Source organism: Mobula hypostoma, chromosome 15, assembly GCF_963921235.1.
Source record: "Mobula hypostoma chromosome 15, sMobHyp1.1, whole genome shotgun sequence".
NCBI classification, from domain to species: Eukaryota; Metazoa; Chordata; class Chondrichthyes; order Myliobatiformes; family Myliobatidae; genus Mobula; species Mobula hypostoma.
The window spans coordinates 66,376,959-66,399,035 of record NC_086111.1 but is presented as its reverse complement, the minus strand read 5'-3'; the positions used below and the strand labels follow the sequence as shown (position 1 = coordinate 66,399,035).

Below are 22,077 nucleotides of genomic sequence, written 5' to 3'. Positions count from 1 at the left end.
CACTTCACCTGTGAGTCGACTGGGGTGATATACTGCGTCCGGTGCTCCCGATGTGGCCTTTTATATATTGGTGAGACCCGACGCAGACTGGGAGACCGCTTTGCTGAACATCTACGCTCTGTCCGCCAGAGAAAGCAGGATCTCCCAGTGGCCACACATTTTAATTCCACATCCCATTCCCATTCTGACATGTCTATCCACGGCCTCCTCTACTGTAAAGATGAAGCCACACTCAGGTTGGAGGAACAACACCTTATATTCCGTCTGGGTAGCCTCCAACCTGATGGCATGAACATTGACTTCTCTAACTTCCGCTAGGCCCCACCTCCCCCCCGTACCCCAGCTGTTACTCATTTTTATGCACACATTCTTTCTCTCACTCTCCTTTTTCTCCCTCTGTCCCTCTGAATATACCTCTTGCCCATCCTCTGGGTCACCCCCCCCCCCCGTCTTTCTTCCCGGACCTCCTGTCCCATGATCCTCTCGTATCCCCTTTTGCCTATCACCTGTCCAGCTCTCGGCTCTATCCCTCCCCCTCCTGTCTTCTCCTATCATTTTGCATCTCCCCCTCCCCCTCCAGCTTTCAAATCCCTTACTCACTCTTCCTTCAGTTAGTCCTGACGAAGGGTCTCGGCCTGAAACGTCGACTGCGCCTCTTCCTATAGATGCTGCCTGGCCTGCTGCGTTCACCAGCAACTTTGATGTGTGTTAACTAAAACATATAGTAGCAGCCTGACAAGGCGGAAAGACTTGTGGCCATATAGTGTCTTTCGTAATTTGCAATTCCTCAAAACAATTCATAGACTCTGTGGTGTGACGCAACAGTTGCCCTGCAGACACTAGACTCCTGAAAAATACAATCTTCTTCTAAAGCTGTGATTTTGTTTGAGGGGTAAATATTGACCAAGATCAGTGATCACTTTACTGCACTTCTTTGAAATTGGGCTGCGGGTATTAAACATAGGAGAGTTTAGATATATTGTTACCTTGTTGAACCCAAGATTGGATAAAGCATGAGATTATTGAACAGCAGAGCAAGTTCAGAGCACAGAATGTATTACTCCTGCACCTCTTTTATATGTTTCCTGACGATATGTACCCTCTTGCAAAATTATGATCTATTCCTTGTTGTATTTTTGTTCATGGTAACTATAAATTAGACCATAAAACCATAAGATATAGCAGCAAAATGAGGCAATTTGGCCCATCGAGTCTGTTGCACCATTCGATCATGTCTGGTTTATTTTTTCTCTCAACCCCATTCTCCTGACTTCTCTAACTATTGACACCCTTACTAAACAAGAACCTATCAATCTTCTTAAATATACCTTCAAATAGATTATTTTAAATATGCCCAATGACTTGACTCCACTGCCGTCTGTGGCAATGAATTCCACAGATTCACCACCCTCTGCCTAAAGAAATTCCTACTTTTATCTGTTCTAAAGAGAAGTTCTCACACTGTGACCTCTAATCCTAGACTCATCCATTATAGGAAACATCCTCTCTACGCTCACACTATCCAGGCCTTTCAATACTCAATAGGTTTCAATGAGATCTCCCTCATTCTTCAAAACTCCAGTGCTTACAGGCCCAGAGCCATCAAATGCTCTTCTTACATTCATTAACCCTTATACTCCTGAGATCATTCTCTTCACCTCTGGACCCTCTCCAATGCCAGCAAATCTTTTCTCAGATAAGGGGCCCAAAACTGCTCAAAATACTTCAAATATGGTCAGACCAGTGCCTTATAAAGCCTCAGCATTACATACTTACTTTTACATTCTAGTCCTCATGAAGTGAATATTAACATTACATTTGTCTTCCTTACAAAAGACTGAACCTTTAAGTCAACCTTTAGGGAATCCTGCACTAAGGCTCCAAAGTTCCTTTGCACCTCTGACTTCTGAATTGGCTCTCCATTTTAAAAAATTGTTTACCCTGTTTTTTCCTAGTCTTTCTTTCTACCATGACCATGCACTTCCCTACACTGTATTCCATCTGCAACTTCTTTACCCATTTTCCTGACCTGTTCAAGTCCTTCTGCAGACTTCAACTTCCTCAACATTACCTGCCCCTCCACCTATCTTTGTATCATCCTCAAACCTGGCTACAAAGCCATCAATTCCGTCATCCACATCTTTAACAGAAAATGTGAAAAGTAGTGGACCCAACACGACCTCTCGCTCCATAACTCAGTACCTTAGGTCATGCAACGTCCTCGTAAAACTCTTCTGCACTCCTTCGAATGTAATAACGTGTTTCCTATAGCAGGGTGACCAAAATGGAACAATACTCCAAATGTGGCCTCACCAGCAACTTGAACAACTGCAACATAACATCCCAACTTCTATAATCAATGCCCCGGCTGAGGAAGACCATCGTACCTACATCAGTTAAGCGGTCCGCTAGGGAGGCGGTTAGTAAAATGCTCTTAAAGTGCTCACACCCCAGATCAATTCCCACCGCTGTTTTGTATTCTGTATGTTTTCCCGATGACTGTGCGATTCCCCCACATGCTCCCATTTCATCCCTCCCAAAGTTAGCGTTAGTATGTTGTGGGTATGCTATGCTGGCACCAGAAGCTTGATGACATTTGCGGGCGGTCCCCAGCACATCCTAGATTATGTTGATCGCTGACGCAAACGATGCATTTCGATGTACATATGACAAATATGCTTAATGGCCACTTTGTTAGGTACCCCCGCTGGTTAATGCAAATATCTAATCAGCCAATCATGTGGCAACTTAATGCATAAAAGCATGCAGACAGGGTTAGTATGTTCAGACCAAAAATCAGAATGAGGAAGAAATATGACCTAAGTGATGCTGACCATGGTATTGTCAGTGCAAGACGGGATGGTTTGAATATCTCAAAAACTGTTGATCTCCTGGGATTTCCATGCACAACACTCTCTACAGTTTACAGAGAATGGGGCAGAAAAGAAATACATCAAGCAAGCAGAAGTTCTGTGGGTGAAATCACTTTGTTAATGAGAATGGTCAGAGGCCAATGGCTAGACTGGTTCAACCTGACAGGAGGGTTACAGTAACACAGATATCCATGCATTGCGACAGTGGCGTGCAGGAATAATATCTCTAAATGCAAAAAACGTTGAACATTGAAGTGGATGGGCTACAGTAACAGAAAACCAGTCCGGGTTCCTCTCCTGCACATATTAAAGTGGCCACTGAGTGTAAAGCTAAACTTTACCTGCAGCCTCTTGTGTCTGTAACTTGTAACTGTACCAATTCAGCCATCTACTGGATACTAAGGTTAGTGCAGGACACACTGAAGACAGAATTAAATGATTCCAGGTTGCACAAAAATGTTACTATGATATTGTACTTCAACAAAATATCAAAGTGTACGGACAGTATGTGAAACCTTAAGCCATTTCAATTTAAGCTGCAACTCCTATACCTATCATCCAGGTTTACACTCAATATTTATCTGTGTCAAGATTGAAGGCAAAGTCAAAAATTCAGGTTAACACTCCACTGTTGCACTGAGAAAATGCTGAGAGATGTCCTATCTTTTAGTCGAGGCCTCATCTGCTCCACATAGTAAAACACACACAACTCTTTTGAAGAAAAGCAGAAGAGCTTTCAGTAAATTCCTGTCCAAAAATTTATCCCTCATAGAGCATAGTACAGTACAGGCCTTTCTGCCCAAGATGTTGTGTCGACCCTTTAACCAACTCCAAGATCAATTTAACCCTTCCCTCCCACATAGGCTTCCATTTTTCTCTCATCCTTGTGCCTATCTAAAGAGTCTCTTAAATGTTCCTAACACATCTTCTACCACCACCCCTGGCAATGAATTCCACGCACACATCACTCTCTGTGTAAACAACTAACCTCTGACATCCCCCCTATACTTTCCTCCAAACATCTTAAAATTATGCCCTCTCGTATTAGCCATTTCGACCCTGGGAAAATGACGCTGGTTGTTCACTCTGTCAATGCCTCTTATTATGTCCAATGCCCTCCATCTTTCTTTCATCCATGTGTTTTTCTGTGTCTTCACAGGAAGTCCTAACAGGCTGTACTCACTTTTAAAATCTGGTGCAAGCAACTATGTCTGTGATCTCAGTCTCCGCAGATTGGGAGATTCTCAATCAAGTTGCTTGATCAATTTCACAATGGGCATTATTGTGTGCATGTTGAAAGCCCAACTTCTTCAATTACAACAGGACTGAACTTCAGGAGTACTTGAAAAGAAGGGGTAATTTGAGATTAAAAGTGGCTCTTCAAAATGGCAAGGCCTTCTTTCTAACCTTGCAGCTGGGTCTTGGCCTGAAACGTCGACTCTATTCTTCTCTGTAGATGCTGCCTGACCTGCTGAGTTTCTCCATTTTGTGTGTATATAACTCTAGATTTACAGCACCGGCAGAATCTTGTGTTTACGCGTGCAATTCTGGTTGCCCCATTACAGGAAAGATGTGGTAGCTTTGGTACAGAAGAGATTTAGCAGAATGGTGCCTGGTTTAAAGGGAATGAGCTGCAAGGAGAGGCTGAACAAACATGGATTGTTTTCTCTGGTGTGTAAGAGGCTGAATAAAGACTTGATAGAGGTCTATGATATTAGGAGAGGCACATATAGGAGAGACAATCAGAATCATGTTCCCCAGGGTAGAAATATCAAGTACTGGAGCACATGCATTTAAGCTGTGAGGGGAATGTTTAAAGGAGATGTGCAGGGTAAGTTTTTGTTTATACAGAGGATAGTTGGAACCTAGAACCGCCAGTGATAGTGGTGGAGGCAAATGTGACAATGTCATTTCAGAGGCCATTAAGTAGACACAAGAATATGCAGGGAATGGAGGGATATTGGTCATGTTCTAAGTTCAAAGTAAATACATGTCATTATATACAACCCTGAGATTCATTTTCCTGTGGGCATTCTCAGCAAATCTACAGAATAGTAATTGTAACAGGATCAATGAAAGATCAAACAGAGTGTACAATACATCAAACTGTGAAAATGCAAATATAAATAAATAGCAAGAAATAACTAGAACAGAAAAATAACAAGATAAAAAATTCTTAAGGTGAGATTACTGGTTGTAGGAACATTTCAATGATGGGGCAAGTGTGTATAGTTATCCCCTTGAGCCTGACGGTTGAGGGGTAATAACTGTACTTGAATCTGGTGGTGCAAATCCTGAGGCCTCTAGCAGCGAGAAGGGAACATAACCCTGGGTGGTGGGGATCGCTGATGATGGATACTGCTTTCCTATGACTGTGTTTCACGTAGATGTGCTCAATGGTTGGGAGGGCTTTAGCCATACTGGGCCGAATCCACTACCTTTTGTAGGATTTTCTGTCATTTCTGATATTGGTGTTCCCATATCAGGTCATGCAGCCAGTCAATACACTCGCCACTACACATCTATAGCAGTTTGTCAAAGTTTAGGTGTCATGCTGAATCTCTGCAGACTCTTAAGGAAGTAGAGGTGCTGCCATGCTTTCTTCACAATTGCACTTACTTGCAGGGTCCAGTACAGGTCCTCTGAAATAGTAAAACCCAGGAATTTTAAGTTGCTAATCTTCTCCAACTCTAATCCTCCGATGAGGACTAGCTCATGGACCTCTGGTTTCCCTCTCCTGAAGTCTACAATCAGTTCCTCGGTCTTGTTGACATTGAATGAGAGGTTGCTGTTATGACACGACTCAGTCAAACTTTCAAACTCCCTCCTGTACGCTGATTCATCCCCACCTTTGATTCGACCCACAACAGTGGTGCCATCTGCAAACTTGAATATGACATTGGAGCTGTGCTTCGCCACGCAGTCATAGGTGGAAAGCGAGCTATAGAGGTATACAAAATGCGGCATGGAATGAGTGGACAGCCAGAGACTTTTTCCTCAGGGCAGAATGGGCTAATTCAAGGGCACATAACTTTAAGGTGTTGGGAGGAAAGTATACGAGGATGTCAGAGGCAGGTTTTTTTTAAAACACTGTATGGTAGGTGCGTGGAATACACTCCTAGGGTGGTGGTTAAAACATGTGCATTAGGGACATTTAAGAGACTCTTAAGATAGGAACAAGGATGAAAGAACAATGGAGGGCTATGTGGGAGGGAAGGGTTAAATTGATCTCGGAGTAGGTTAAAAGGTCAAGCTGAAGGGTCTGCACTGTGGTATACTGTTCTATGTTCTCATTAATCTGTTGGTGTTATAAAAAGATTCTACGGCACTAACAGCAATACTTCATTCTTGATGTTCTTAATTCACCTGCAATACACGTCAACCTCAGTTATGTAATACTTGGAACACAAGAGTACTTCATTAGATTTATTCAGCGTTGAAATGGAACTTGTGTTTGAATTTACCTCGGTTTCTGGTCTGGGAATAAAGACTGGAGGCTTTACTTTCAGCGTTAGACCGCAGAAGTCCCATTCCTCAATCACATATTGCACAGGCATGCTAGAAGACAAAAAGGAACAAAATCACTCAAGCTGAAAAAACATTTATAAAGTCAAAGTCACAGAGCAGTACAGCACAGAAACTCAGAGCTCACCACTTCTAAGGATGAAGGAAACATGGTCAATCAGGATTTTCAAATGGAATTTGACAAGTATTGAGCAACAATAAAAAGCAAAGGTTCAGAGAGTAATGCAGCATGGAAAAGCCATTTCAACCCAATTCACTCATGTTGACCAAGATCAGAATCAGGTTTAACATGTCCAGCATATGTTGTGAAATTGTTGTCTTTGTAGCAGCAGTACAATGCAACACATAATAATAGAAAAAACATGAAACCATGAATTACAGTAAGTACAGTGTGTATAAAAAGTATTCACCCCTGTGAAGTTTTCATGTTTTATTGTTTTGCAACACTGAATCACAGTGGATTTAATTTGGCTTTTTTGACACTGATCAACAGAAAAGACTCTTTTGTGTCAAAGTGAAAACAAATTTCTACAAATTGGTTTAAATTTATTACAATTAGTAAACACAAAATAATTAATGGCATTATTACTACCCCCTTCAAGTCATTATTTAGCAGATGCATCTTTGGCAGCAATTACAGCTTTGAGTTGTGTGGATAGATCTTCATCAGCTTTGCACATCTGAACACTGCAATTTCCCCCCATTCTTCACAAAACTGCTCAAGCTCTGTCAGATCACGTGGGACTCATGAGTGAAGTTCTTTTCAAGTCCAGCCACAAATTCTCAATTGGATTGAGGTCCAGGGCATTAACTTTGTTGTTTTTAAACCATTCCTGTGTGGCTTTGGCTTTATGATTGGGGTCATTGTCTTGCTGGAAAATAAATCTCCCAAGATGCAGTTCTCTTGCAGACTCCATCAGGTTTTCCTCCAGGACTTAGCAGCATTTTGGTGCATTCATTTTACCCTCTACCTTCATAAGCCTTCCAGGGGCTGCTGCAGCCACCACCGTGCTTGTTTTTGACAATGTACGGAGTTTGGCTTACACTCATTGTTTCTTACCCTCTGCCATCAAATTTCAAATTCAAGTGGGAAATCCTACAAAAGGTAGTGGATTCGGCCCAGTACATCACGGGTAAAATCCTCCCATCCATTGAGCACATCAACATGAAACGCTGTCATAGAAAAGCAGCATCCATCATCAAAGATCTCATCACCCAGGCAATGGTTTTCTCTCTAGCTGCTACCATGAGGTAGAAGATACAAACGCCTCAGGACTCACACCATCAGGTTCAAGGACAGTTACCAGCCTTCAACCATCAGGCTCTTGAACAAAAGGAGATAACTAAACTCATTTAAGGACTCTGTTGTATTGTTATTTCTCATTAGTTATTTACTATCTGCATTTGCAGTTTGTTCAGTTTACAGATCCTGTTTAATTACTGTTCTATAGTTTTGCTAAGTATGCCCGCAGAAGAAGAATCTCACGGGTGTATATGGTGAGATGTATGTACTCTAAGAATAAATTTTACTTTGAACTTTTCTGAAGTCCATGAACACTACTCACATTCTTCTTTTGCACAATGGTAACTCGAAGCAATTTGTTATGCCTGCACTGTACCGCTGCCACAAAATATCAGATTTCACGACTAATGTCAGTGGCATTAAAGCTGACTGTGATTCTGTACTTGAGTTTAAGCAAACCGAAATATTTTCAAAATTTCAGAAGGGAAAGGAAGGATATATGGAAATATATTTAATTCTCGCACTGTTGCAGGCGCTTGGAACACAAATCCCAGATTGTCTGCTTCAGCTCTGCAGTGAGTGGGTTAGTCAGGGCCTCCGCTCCAAGGCTGTGAATCTGCAAGGAGAAGGGGGAAGGACATTCAGTAAAAAGTGTGACTATTGCCGCTGCATTCATTCACAGTGCTGTTACTCACTTGTAACAAAAACAAACTGTAGTGGAGAGAGTTTACGAGCTTATAGCAGTGAATGTACAGGGACAAAGGGCAGTATCACACAGGAAGCCTTATGACTCATGCTGACTCTCAAAGAACCATCATTACCAGTGAGCAACTCATGTTCTCTGTATTATCTATCTATCTATCGATCTATTTATTTGTCTGCTTTTGCACATTGGTTGTCAGTCTTTGTATAGTTTTTCATAAATTCTATTGTATTCCTTGATTTTCCAGCAAATTCCTGCGAGAAAATGAATCTCAAGATAGCATCACACGAAATGTTGGAGGAACTCAGCAGGCCAGGCAGCATCTATGGAAAAAAAATACAGTCTATGTTTGACCAAAGGGTCTTGCCCTGAAACCCCAAATGCACTTTTTCCCCATCGATGCTGCCTGGCCTGCTGAGCTACTCCAGCATTTTGTGTGAGTTGCTTTGATTTGGAATAAGTGTAGGTCATACCCAAGGCATACATCAGGAGCCATATAGCCCATGACGTAGGCTATGTTGCCTATAGGCCTGCTCACCATTCAATACAATCACAGCCTTCCTCAAGTGCACTTTCCTGACCTACTTCATTCCCTTCCTGCGTGTAAATCTATCTTTGTCTGCTTTGAATATTTTCAAGAGTTCATCCTCTGCAGCTTTCTGGAGCAAGAGATGTGAGAGAATTACGATTTCATCACCTCAAGCCCAAATGAGCCTAAATCCCCTTATTCTGAGATTACGTAACAAGTGTTCTAACAGCCTCGTAAACACAAGAGATTCTGCAGATGCTGGAAATCCAGAGCAATACCTACAAAATGATAGAGAAAGATGCCAGATTAAAAAGGACAGCGGGGGGATGGAAGGCAAGCAGGACAAGCTAGGTGATAGGTGAAGCCAGGTGGGTGGGAATGCAAAAAGGCTGGAGAAGAAGGAATGAGAGGAGAGGAGAGAAGAGTGGACCATGAGGAAAAGGGAAGGAGGGGCACCAGGGGCATCTGATAGGCAGGAGAGTAAGAACTTAAGAAATAGGAGCAGGAGTAGGCCATCCGGCCCATCGAGCCTGCTCCGCCATTCAATAAGATCATGGCTGATCTGTCCGTAAACTCAGTTCCATCTATCTGCTTTTTACCCATAACCCTTAATATGTAAAAATCTACCTAACTGTTTCTTAAATATATTTAGTGAAGAAGCCTCAACTGCTTCCCTGGGCAGAGAATTCCAGATTCACCACTCACTGAGAAAAACAATTTCTCCTCATCTCCGTCCTAAATCTTCTCCCCTGAATCTTGAGGCAATGTCGCCTAGTTCTTGTCTCACCTACCAATGGAAACAACTTTCTTACTTCTATTTTATCTACCCCTTTCAAAATTCTGTATGTTTCTATAAGATCCCCTCTCATTCTGTTGAGTAGAAGAGATAAGAGGCCAAAATAGAAGAAGGAAGGGGAGGGGAAAAGAAACAAAACTACCAGAAGGAGAAATCAATGTTCATGGCATCAGGTTGGAGACCACCTAGATGGAATATGAGGTGTTGCTCCTCCACCCTGAGAGTGTCCTCATCGTGCCAGAAGAGGCAATGGACTGGCATGTCAGAACAGGAATGGGAAATTGATTGTCCACTGGGGAACTCTCTTTATGTGGATGGAGAGGTGGTGCTTGACAAAGCGGTCCCCCAACTTACATCGGGTCTCACTAATATAGAGGAGGCAGCATTAGGAGTGTCAGGTACAACAGATGACCCCAACAGATTTTCAGGTGAAATGTGGCCTAACCTGGAAGGACTGTCTGGGGCCCTAAATGGAGGTGAGGGAGGAGGTGAATGGGTAGGTATAGAATTTCTGTCGCTTGCAGAGAGATGTGCCAGGAGGGAGATTAGTGGAGAGGGACAAATGGACAAGGGAATTACGGAGGGAGTGATCCCTGCGGAAAGCAGAATGTGTGTGTGTGTGTGGGGGGGGGGGGGAGAGAGAAAGACACGTTTGGTGATAGGATCTCCAAAAAGGCAGAAGTTACAGAGAATGATATGTTGGATGTGGAGGCTCATGGGGTCGTACGTGAAGACAAGAAGTACTCTATCCCTGTCAAGATGGCGGGAAGATGGGGTGAGCACGGATGTCCGGGAAATGGAGGAGATGCAGTTGAGGGTAGCGTCAATGGTGGAGGAAGGGAAACCCCATTCTTTTAAGAAGGACATCATCTCTAATGTCCTGGAAAGAGAAGCCTCCTCCTGGAAGCAGATGTAGTGGAGAGGAACAAAGAAACTGAGAAAAGGCAACAGCATTTATAGGAGACTGGGTGGGAAGGGGTATAGTCAAGATGGATGTGGGAATCATTAGGTTTACAAAAGCTGTCAGTAGACAGATTGTCTCCAGAGATTAAGACAGAGCCATCAAGAAAAGGGAGCGAGGTGTCAGAAATGGAACAAGTGAATTTAAAGCAGGGTGGAAGTTGGAGATGAAATTGATGAGCTGAGCACGAGTGCATGAAGCAGTCATCAATGTAGTGCAGAAAGCCTTCTATCATCCTTCCCAATTACCTGCTGCATCCATGTCATTTTTGTGTTCTGTAAATGAAGACTACCAAATGCTCTTAAGCTGAATCTTTCTGTAGTATTTCTTCAATGAAAACATTAACTTCTAAAATTCTTTCTTCCATACTGCACTAGTTCATATTGTCCCACATTGTACTCCAGATGCTGTAATCCAGAGCAAGTTAGTAAGACTTTAGAACCTCTTACACAATAAAGGTGAAGTCTCAAACTTTCAATCGATCCAGTCATGACCCTTGCACTTTAGTCATAGACTACACCAGACACAAGCCCTTCTGCCCATTAAGTCTGTGCCAAACCATTACGCTGCCTCGTCCCATCATCCTGCACCCAGCCGCAGCCCTCCATATCCCTCCCATCCATGTACTTATCCAAATTTCTCTTACACGTTGAAATTGAACCTGCATCCACCACTTCCGCTGGCAGCTCGTTCCACATTCTCACCACCCTCCCAGTGAAAAAGTTCCTCCTCATGTTCCCCTTAAACAATTCACCTTTCACCCTTAACCCATGACTTCTAGTTCCAATCCCACCCAACCTCAGTGGAAAAATCTATACCCGTCGTAACTTTGTACACCTCTATCAAATCTCCCCTCATTCTCCTACACTCCAGGGAATAAAATCCTAGCCCATTCAATCAGGTCTTTGGGATGTATGAGTTTTCATTCACTCTATCTTTGGGATTGTGAAGGCACAGAGACCAGATATAGGGCTTTGTACTGAAACATGGACTGTCCATTTCCCTCCCACAGATCCCTCTCTTGTGTCTTCACTTTAAGTTAGCCTATCCTACAGGAAAGATAATAAGATTGAAAAAATACAGAGAAGATTTACACGGATTTTGCTGGGAATTGAGGACCTGAGTTATAGGGAAAGGTTGAATAGATTAGGACTATTCCTTGGAGTGTAGGAGAATGAGGGGAGATTTGATAGAGGTATACATGATTATGAGGGGTATAGATAGAGCAAATAAAAGCAGGCTTTTTTCCACTGAGGTTGGATGACACTAGAACTAAAAGTTATTGGTGAAATGTTTAAGGGGAACCTGAGGGGGAACTTCTTCACTCAGAAGATGATGTGAGTGTGGAAGGATCTACCAGAGGAAGTGGTGGTTGCGGATGTGGAAATTTAGATAGGTACAGGGATGGGAGGGCTATGGTCCAGATGCAGGTCAATGGGACTAGGCAGAAGAATAGCTTGACATAAACTAGATGGGCTGAAGGGCCTGTTTCTGTGCTGTAGTGCACTATGAGTCTAAGACTCCAAAACTCCCCACTTGAATTTCATAATACTTAACAGTTTTTCCTCCAAGCACATGGGAAACGATGTGCTCAGCTGAGAGCAAGGGCTCTGATATCGCCCTCTGTTCAAATATCTGCTGCCAGTAAGTCACACAGTCAGCTCCTGTTGCAGGCACAGAACTGCAACAACTCCTAGAGAAGGCAGCTGAAAAGCAGCTGACGTGGTCACTTTGGCCAGGGTGAAGTGACCATACTCTGGTACGTGAAGCCAAGCAAAGGTGGTGTCCAGTGAGAACTTTCCAGCCTATGTAGCTACTTCTCATCCTAAACATCTTCTTTCTTATTTCCACACGGTATTTTAAATCAGAGTCATTTTAATGCAAGTTTTCTTGAACGGTTAATTATGCTGCCCTTGGCACTTTGGGTGAGGACCCTGAATTAAGTTTTAACATGCAGTGCTCCTGGAACTTCTTACTTCATTGCCACCTTGGATGGAGTTCTGAAAAACAAAAGAACACAAGATCATAAGACAAAGGAGCAGAATTACTCCATTTGGCCCATCAAATTTGCTCCACTATTCAATCATGGCTGATTTATTTTCTCCCGGGCTTCTCTCCATAACCTCTGAAGCCCTTACTAATCAAAAACCTATCAACCTTTTTCTTTAAATATACTCAATAAGTTGGCCTCCAGTCATCTGTGCAATGAATAGTTGCAAAAAAATTAAAGGATTTACGGTAGAAACATTTTATAAGCTCCCTAATGCACTGACTCCTTTGATTTACCACATAAAATCCCACCACTCCCATTCCAATGGAGGGTTTCAGTGCCCTGACTGATATCTGTTCTGAAGGCAGCTGATGGCATGGAAGCCATTGTCTCCTGGAAGACAATGACAAAGTGACAGTGGCCAAGTCCTGTGAGTAGTAACTGGTCTGGTCAAGTGCAAGGGCAGATTATTCAGACCCTCAACAGAATTATAGACTGATGTGATCTTTATTTTTTTTTAATGATTTCAGAGATGAGAGACTTTGGGATAGAGGCTTAGTGATATACTTGGATATAGGTACCACCAACAAGACCAGCATCAATTGCCTCTCTTTAATAAGCCTAAAGAAAGCAGATTGCTTGGCCACTTCAGAAGGTATTTCAAGTCAGAGGGAGACATGAGGGACTGCAGATGCTGGAATCTGGAGCAAGAACGAAACTGCTGGAGGAACTTAACAGGTCAAGCAGCATCTATAGGGAGAGAGGACTTAACAATAATTCAGGTCAAGACTGACAGTGGAGCTCCGATATAGGGTATAAACACTAGGAGGCCATTATGTTCCTAATGTTCCAGCACTCAATAACATCATGACAGATCCATCTCAACACCAAGTTCTTGCATAGACACAGGTCTATCAAATCCATTACTTTCTAAAAGTCTCTCTTGAATGTACTATGCAACTGCACTTCCACAATCTCTGGGTAGACTTTCAAAGGCTTATTACCCTCTTGGGTACAGAAATTCTGTCCTGAACCAGCCCTTAATTGGAAAAGCCTAAAAATGTAGTGGATACAGCCCAGACCATCATGGGCAAAGCCCTCTCCACCATTGAGCACAATTACACAGAGCACTGGGATCTTCAGGTCAGTAATTACAATCTTCCACAGTATTCTTATGAGCATCTGGGAAGAAGACATGCCTAAAGACTTCAAAGATGCCATGACCATCCTATTCTTCAAAAGCAAGGGAAGCAAAGCTGATCGCGGTATCTACTGAGGCATCTCCCTCTTGTCCGTCGCCAGGAAGGTTCTCGACTGTAATCATCTAATCACCAGCACACCAGCATACCAGAAGAGAACCTTCCTGAGACAGTATGGCTTTTGCTCGGGTCGCAGCATTATCGACATGATTTTTGCCATTTGTCAGGTTCAGGAAAAGTGCATAGAACAAAATTTGAACTTACTGCCGCTTTCATAAATCTAACCAAAGCACTGTGGACGGTATTGTTGAAGCTGAGATGCCCTTGCACACGTCAACCTCATTCGCCTCTTTCATGACAACATATTAGCTAGCCTCGTCCTGTCAAATGGAGAAGCTTCATAGCCATTCAACATTTCAAACAGTGTGAAGCAAGGGTATGTGTTGGCCCCTGTGCTTTTCACCTATCCTTTACATGCATGCTGTCAGGGACTTTGAATTGGGAGTGTATCTGGAGTACGTCTTTTCACCTGCGGTATCTCAATTCCAAGATGAGCTTCTCAGTCATCTTCGTTCTTGAGTGCTTTATGCTGATGACTGTGCCATGATGGCACATACAGAGTCTCCAACTCATTGTCAACAGCTTTGCAGAAGCTTCTCGATTCTTTGGCTTCACCATCAGCTTGGTAAAACGGAAGTCCTGTTTCACTCTGCTCCTGGATCTGTGTTACTCCTCTTTACGTCACCATAGAATCGTGGAAAGTACAGCACAGAAACAGGCCCTTCGTCCCCATCTAAAACCAACTCCCATCAACCTTTACCCTCCATGTAACTATCCAATCATAGCTTAGACGTTGAAATCCAGCTCGCACTCGCAGCTCATGCCACTCACACGGCCCTCTGAGTGAAAAAGTTTCCCCGCATGTTCCCCTTAAACTTTTTACCTTTCACGCTTAACCCATGACATCTGGTTGAGGGTTCCATCCAACTTCGGGGGGGGGGGGAGAATAAAAATCGAGGGAACAAAATTGAATATGGTAAATGAATTCAGGTACCTCGGCAGCATTGCGTCAAGTGACGGCTCCCTGGACAAGGAAATCAATGCCAGGATTTGCAAAGCCAGCAGAACCTTGGCCATCTGCATTAAAGCATGTTGAACAAGCACAATGCTTGTTTACCCACAAAGCTCAAGGTGTACAACACTGTCATTGTTAGATAGATGTCTCCTTTATGGCTGTGAGATACGGACTGCTTACAGAAGACAACTAGAATGTGTCCATCTCAGACAACTACAACCCTTCCACAGTTGTAACCTGAAGTCGATCCCAGGCATCCACTGGCAGGACCAAGTTATAAACATGGAAGCTCGCTACAGGTCAGAGGCCATGATCTGGAAAACCGAGCTTCAATGTACAGGACACGTCATACGCATGGAGGACTCCAGAATCCCCAAATGTCTACTATGTGGCAAGGTATCTCTGGGCAAGAAGAACCAAGGTGGAGATTCAAAGACTGTGTGAAAGGTAACATTGCATATGCTGGACTTACTACAAAACAGCTGGAACAGTGCATACAAGACCGGACTAGATGGTGTGCCTTGGTAAGACTAGCCCATGACACCTTTGGGGAGTGGCGCCACGGAGACCTGTTGGCTGCCCAAGTGTGATAGAAAATTGCAGGGCAATTCCCTTGACCTCACTGTGAATGAGTTTTCTGCTTAAAGGAGACTCCACAGCTACCTTCGGGTCTAAAGCAAATGAGCTGCACCAGAACAACCACCATCGTCGGACATGACAGATGACCATCATTTGTAGTTTGTTGTCTTCTGCACATTGGTTGTTTGTCCATCTTTGCGGAGTGCGTATTTTAAAATTCATTCTATTTACTGCGATGCCCACAAGAAAATAACTTTCAGGGTAGTATATGGTCACAAACATGGACAACCCTAAAGGCAGCTCTCATTGAAAATGATGGAAAACATCAAATATTCTTTACGGCACAGAATCATAACTGCACCTATGATATGTATAGTCAGTGAAGTTCTAATGTGATTGAACGATCTACTGCTGCTTAAAACCAACAGAAATAGACTTAACTGTGGAGGATACACTGCCCCTTTAAGAAGCCGCTGGTGAAAAAAGGATCTTTGACGTGCTGGTCTAATAGAGCATTTTAAAAAAAACGAAGTTTTCAATTCCCAATGCCAACTACCTTGCTGGTAAACATGCAGTCTCTGGCAAATAAAATTGATGCTCTCAGAGCTAGGGTACAGTTATTAGAGAGACGTTAGGAACATGTGCATCCTTTGTTTTATGGAATCCTAACCCACTCTGTGCCAAACGCAGAAATTTGAATAGATGGGATCACAATACATCGTCAAGATAGGTTGGCCGAGTCTCAAAAGCAGAGGTGGAGGTGTATGCCTCATGATCAATTCCTTGTGGTGTACTACTGTGTCACTGATGTCCCAATATTGCTCATCAAGACTTGGAATACCTCGCAATTAAGTGATGACCATTTTACCTGCTGTGAGAGATTTCAGTGATCTTTTTGGTTGCAGTGTACTTGCCACTTCAGACTAATGTCAAACAGGCAGCAGACAAACTGAGCAAGGTAATCAACAGGCACGAAGCTGCGTCATCCTGATGCCTTCCCCATCATTTTGGGGATCTTAACCAGGCCAGCTTGATGAAGTCACTAAATAATAATTATCAACTAATCACCTATAGTACCAGAGGAAATAACACACTAGACCACTGTTACACTAAGTTCAAGAGTGCCTACCATATTATTCCACGCCTACACTTTGGTAAATCTGATCACCTGGCTGTCTTTCTACTCCCTGAGTGTAGGCAGAGACTGCGGACTGGAGCACCAGTTGTGAGGACCAAGAAGGTATGAACCAGGGAGGCTCAGGACTTATAGGACTGTTTTGAATCAGTGGACTTCAAGCCTGAGTTCTCACCGACTTCATTAAAACATATGTGGATTAGTGTGTATTTACAAAAAACTTATAGTACCTTCCCAAACCAAAAACTGTGGATGAACCAATAGGTTCATAGTCCGCTGATGACTAGATCTGTGGCATTTAAGTTTGGCAATCCAGGTCTGTGGAAGAAAACTACATATGACTTGCGAAGGGATATTTCATGAGCCAAGAAACAATTCCACAAGAAGTTAGAGGCAATGTCAGATGCATATCAACTCTGGCAGGGTTTTCAGGCTAGTATTTCCTATAAAGCAAAACACAACATCATGAATGGCAGTGATGTTTCATTATCAGACGAGCTCAATGCCTTTTACACTCGCTTTTAAAAGGAGAATAAAACCACAGCTATGAGGATCCCTGCAGCATCTGATGACTCTGTGCTCTCTGACTATGAGCCAATGTCAGGTTGTCTTTCAAGTGGGCGAAAGGTCTCTGTGATCTCTGACTCATCAGCAGGGCCTGATGGAGTACCTGGTAAGGCTCTGAAAACCTGTGCCAACCAACTGGTGGGAGTATTCAAAGACATTTTCAACCTCTCACTGCTAGTGAGAAGTTCCCACCTGCTTCAAAAGGATAACAATCATACCAGTGCCCAAGAAGAGCCGCGTGAGCTACCTCAATGACTATTGTCCAGTACAGCTCACACCTATGGTAATTAAATGCTTTGAGAGGTTGGTCATGGCTAGAATCAGGAAGGACTTGGGCCCACTGCAATTTACCTATCACCACAATAGGTCTACAGCAGACAGGATATCAATGGCTGTCCACACAGCTTTGGATCAACTGACAATGCAAATACCTATGTCAGGATGCTGTTTCTTGACTATAGCTCAGCATTTAACACCTTCAATCCTACAGTCCTGATCGAAAAGCTACAGAACCTGGGCCTATGTACCTCCCTCTGCAACTGGATCCTTGCCTTCCTAACTAGAAGATCATAATCTGTGTGGATTGGAAATAACACCTGCATCTCACTGAAAATGAACACTGGCGTTCCTGAAAGACGTGTGCTTAGCCCACTGCTCTACTCTCTCTACACCCATGACTGTGTGGTTAGGCATAGCTTAGACAGCATCTATAAATTTGCTGACGATACCGCCATTGTTGGCAGAATTTCAGATGGTGATCAAAGGGCGTACAGAAGCAAGATATACCAGTTTGTATTGCAGCAACAACCTTGCACTCAATGTCAGCAAGATCAAAGAGCTGATTGTGGACTTCAGGAAGGATAAGATGAGGGAACACAAACCAATCTTCATAGAGTGATCAGAAGTGGAGGGAGTGAGCAATTTCAAGTTTTTAGGTGTCAATATCTCTGAGGACCTCACCTGGATGCAACATACTGATGCAGCTATAAAGAAGGCAAGACAGTAGGTATATATCATTAGAAGGTTGAGGAGATTTAGCTTGTCAACTAAAACACTCAAACTTCTATAGATGTACCCTGGAGAACATTCTGACTGGCTGCGTCACCGTCTGGTATGGGTGGTGGGGAGGGGATGCTACAAGATTGAAATAAGTTGCAGAAACTTGTAAAATTAGTCAGCTCCATCAAGGGTACCAGCCTCTATCATATCCAAGACATCTTCAAGGAGCATTGCCTTAGGAAGGCGGCTCCCATCATTAAGGATCCCCACCAGTTAGGACTTGCCCTCTTCACACTGTTATCGTCAGGAAGTACAGAAGCCTGAAGACACGCACTCAGCGATTCAGGAACAGCTTCTACCCCTCTGCCACCCAGTTTCTAAATGGACATTGAATCCATACACACTACCTTACCACCTTTTTATCTGTTATTTTACACTATTTATTTTAACTTTACTATTATATAAGTAACACACATCGTGGTTGCTGGTGAACGCAGCAGGCCAGGCAGCATCTCTAGGAAGAGGTACAGTCGACGTTTCAGGCCAAGACCCTTCGTCAGGACTGGCCTGAAACGTCGACTGTACCTCTTCCTAGAGATGCTGCCTGGCCTGCTGCGTTCACCAGCAACCTTAATGTGTGTTGCTTGAATTTCCAGCATCTGCAGAATTCCTGTTATTATATAAGTAATATAATTTTATATTTATTTATCATGTATTTCATTGTACTGCTGCTGTAAAGTTAACAAATTTCACAAAATATGCCATTGATATTAAATTTGATTCTGATTCCTTATTTTCAGGCAATGACTGCTGGTTCCGGAGCCCACAGCCAAGAATAGCATCAACTTAATGGCTACTCTGTCTAATTTTGACTGTTTGAATGAAATAATTTTCTTCTAAACTTGAGAACATGTCTACTGTACTTAATCCTCATAGAACCACCCAAAGGTGAATCCAGTGGACCTCAGCTACACTCACTCAACCACAAGTACATTTATCCTTACGAAATTAAGATGCTAGCACAGAGCTATCATAGTCTAGACAGGCTGAATGGCATGCTTCCAATGTCTTTCCGCCTTTTATAAGACCATAAGACACAGGATCAGAATTAGACCGTTCAGCCTATTGAGTCTCCTCTGCCATTCCATCATGGCTGATTTATTATCCCTCTCAATCTCATTCTCCTGCCTTATCTCAATAACTTTTGACACCCTGACTAATCAAGAACCTATCAACCTCCACTTTAAATATACTTAATGACTTGGCCTCCACAGCCATATGTGGCAATGAATTCCACAGATTCACCACACTCTGGCTAAAGAAATTTCTCTTAACCTCTGTTCTAAATGGATGTCCCTCTATTCTGAGGTTGTGTCCACACAATAAGAAACATCCTCTCTAGGATACTTAGGCCTTGCCCTATTCCATATCTTAGCCTTTCAATATTTGAGGGATTTCAATGAGATCCTCCCTCATTCTTCTAAACTCCAGCGAGTGCAGGCCCAGACACAAACACTTCTCAGGTTCATCCTTTCATTCCCGGAATCATTATCTGAACCTCCTCTGGATGCTCTCCAAAGTCAGCATACCATTTCTCAGATAAGAGGTCCAAAAGTGGTCACAATACTCCAAGTGTAGTCATTCCAATGCCTTCTAGAGCTTCAGCATAATATTCTTGTTCTTATAATTGTCTCTAAATGAGCCTCCCTTACCACTGACTCGACCTGCAATTTACCCTTTAGGGAATTCTGCACAAAGGCTCCCAAGTCCCTTTGCACTTATATTTTTGAATTTTCTATCTGTTTGGAAGTTTTCACCTCTATTCCTTCTACCAAAGTCCATGACCACACCATTTCCTAAACTATATTCCATCCGCCACTTCCTTGCCTATTCTCCAAATATGGTTAAGTCCTGCAGCCTTCCTACTTTTCCTCAACTTTACCTACCGCTCCACCTATCTTGGTATCGTCTGCAAACCTGGCCACAAGCCATCAATTCTGTCATCACTGACAGATTGTGAGAAAAGAAGTGGTCTCAACCCAGACCCTGCAGAACACCTCCTTTATTCCCACTCATTGCTTCCTGCCAGTCAGCAGATCTGTATACTGGCCTGTATATAAATCCCATCAGGCTTTTTTTTTCACCCTTGCAGTTCCTAATTCTACCCCAATGATTCTACATGTTAAGATGCTACGTCACCTCTTCCTAACGATTTGATTTCCTTTCTCACTAACAGAGCTACCCCAAACCTTTGACCTACCTGCCTGTCCTTGGATGTTAAACTCTCAACTATGATCTTCTTTCAGCTATGACTCAGTGATGCTCACAATTCGTACCTACCAATCTCTGAATGCACTACAAGATCATCTTTTTTATGTGTGCATTTAAATCTAACATCTCTGGTCCTGTATTCAGCACCCTTTTCGATTTTGCCATGTTACACTTTAACCCATCACACTGACTGCAATTTTGGCTGTCCTTCTTCACAGTCTCACTACATACTGCATCTGCTTGTATACCAACCACCCCTTCCTCAGCTGTCACTCCGGTGCCAAATTAATTCAAACCCTCCCCAACAGCTCTAGCAAACCTGCCCACAAGGAAACTGGTTCCTCCTCGGGTTCAGGCGTAACCCTTCCCTTTTGGACAGGTCATACCGTCCACAGACGAGATCCCAATGATCCAGAAATTTGAATCTCAAGTCTTTTGCAGCAGATTCTCAGCCACACAGTCATCAGCCAATCATCCTATTCTTACCCTTACTGATCTCCCATTTCATCAGAACAGATTAAAATCCAATTTGGGAGGCACTAAAAGCAGATCCCCTCCATCAGAGCCAAGGGCAAACTTGATTCCCACTCTGCCCAGCATAAAAGCGCGGGAAACCACCTCATGCGTGACGTCACCAAGGTGCAAAATGGCAGCGCGCATCAGACAGTGACAGCTCGTTGTTCGTGTATTCGGCTTTCCCAAATGAGAATTGAAGCTCTCTTCCACCCCCTTCCACACCTCATTGTTTATGTTGTTCCGGGATTTAACCTCTATTTCTAATTTATTTTCTTTTATGCTCTCCGCGCGCCGCTCGTTTTGTCATTCCTCTCCACCGGTAGTCTGGTGCATTCAGTGTGTGCGCGAAGCGGTCCGGGCAGGAAACTTGGCGTAGCGTCGCGGGTTCCGGCAACTAATGCCAGGAGTTACCCTTTTCTCTTCTCAAAATCAGAAACAGATTTAAGATCACTGGCTTATATGGTGTGAAATATGTGGTTCTGCAGCAGCAGTACAGTGCATAGAAAGAACAATCATAAAATTACAAAATAAATAATGCAAAAGGAAAGGAATAATGAGGTTGATGGACCGATCATAGATCTGAAGGGGAGCGGGGGTGGTTGTGGATAAGGTGCGAGTGAATCGTTGAATCTTGATTCTGGGAGGTACATGAGCCTGAAGGGAAAATTGGAGATGTACAAGATGATAAACATAGATCAAGTTGATAGCTCGAGACTTTTTCCCAGGACAGAAATTACTATTTAGCATTTAAGGTGATTAGAGGAAAGTACAGTGGAATGTCAGAGGTAGGTTTTTTTTTTACAGAGAGTAGTGGAAACGTTTAACAGACTTCCCACCCTGCAAAAACTCATTTCAGGGCGGTAGCACCCCGCCCCCCGCAACCCCATATCCCCCCCCCCACCCCCGTCGATCTCCAAGAGTGTATGTAATTCTTTGTTTAGTGATTTTGTCTAATCTGTAAACCAAGTTGGATATATGCAGCAAATGTGACATTAAAATATGTGCTTATATTATCATGTTTATTCTATTACAACTTTAAAGTCTACAGGGAGTTTGGCCTCATCACGTGGGACATCAATAGCGTAGCTCCTTGGCAGCTAGCCAGCTAGTTTAAAT

The 22,077-nt window shown here is 43.1% G+C and overlaps 1 protein-coding gene across 10 annotated transcripts in view; it reads right to left on the bottom strand.

Moving 5' to 3' along the window:
- The window catches only part of hemk1 (HemK methyltransferase family member 1), a 193,164-nt gene extending 171,873 nt beyond the window's left edge, over positions 1–21,291 (bottom strand). For 3 of the 10 annotated variants that reach the window (XM_063068206.1, XM_063068207.1, XM_063068210.1), the window contains exons 1-4: positions 20,932–21,053; positions 12,188–12,630; positions 8,166–8,257; positions 6,338–6,431 (exon numbers count right to left, since the gene is read on the bottom strand). In XM_063068206.1, the coding sequence (XP_062924276.1) occupies positions 6,338–6,431; positions 8,166–8,257; positions 12,188–12,463 (462 nt within the window). In that variant the 5' untranslated portion in view covers positions 12,464–12,630; positions 20,932–21,053. The other 7 variants (XM_063068215.1, XM_063068209.1, XM_063068211.1 and 4 more) reach the window with 7 other exon arrangements.
- Between the last annotated feature and the right edge of the window lie 786 nt (positions 21,292–22,077).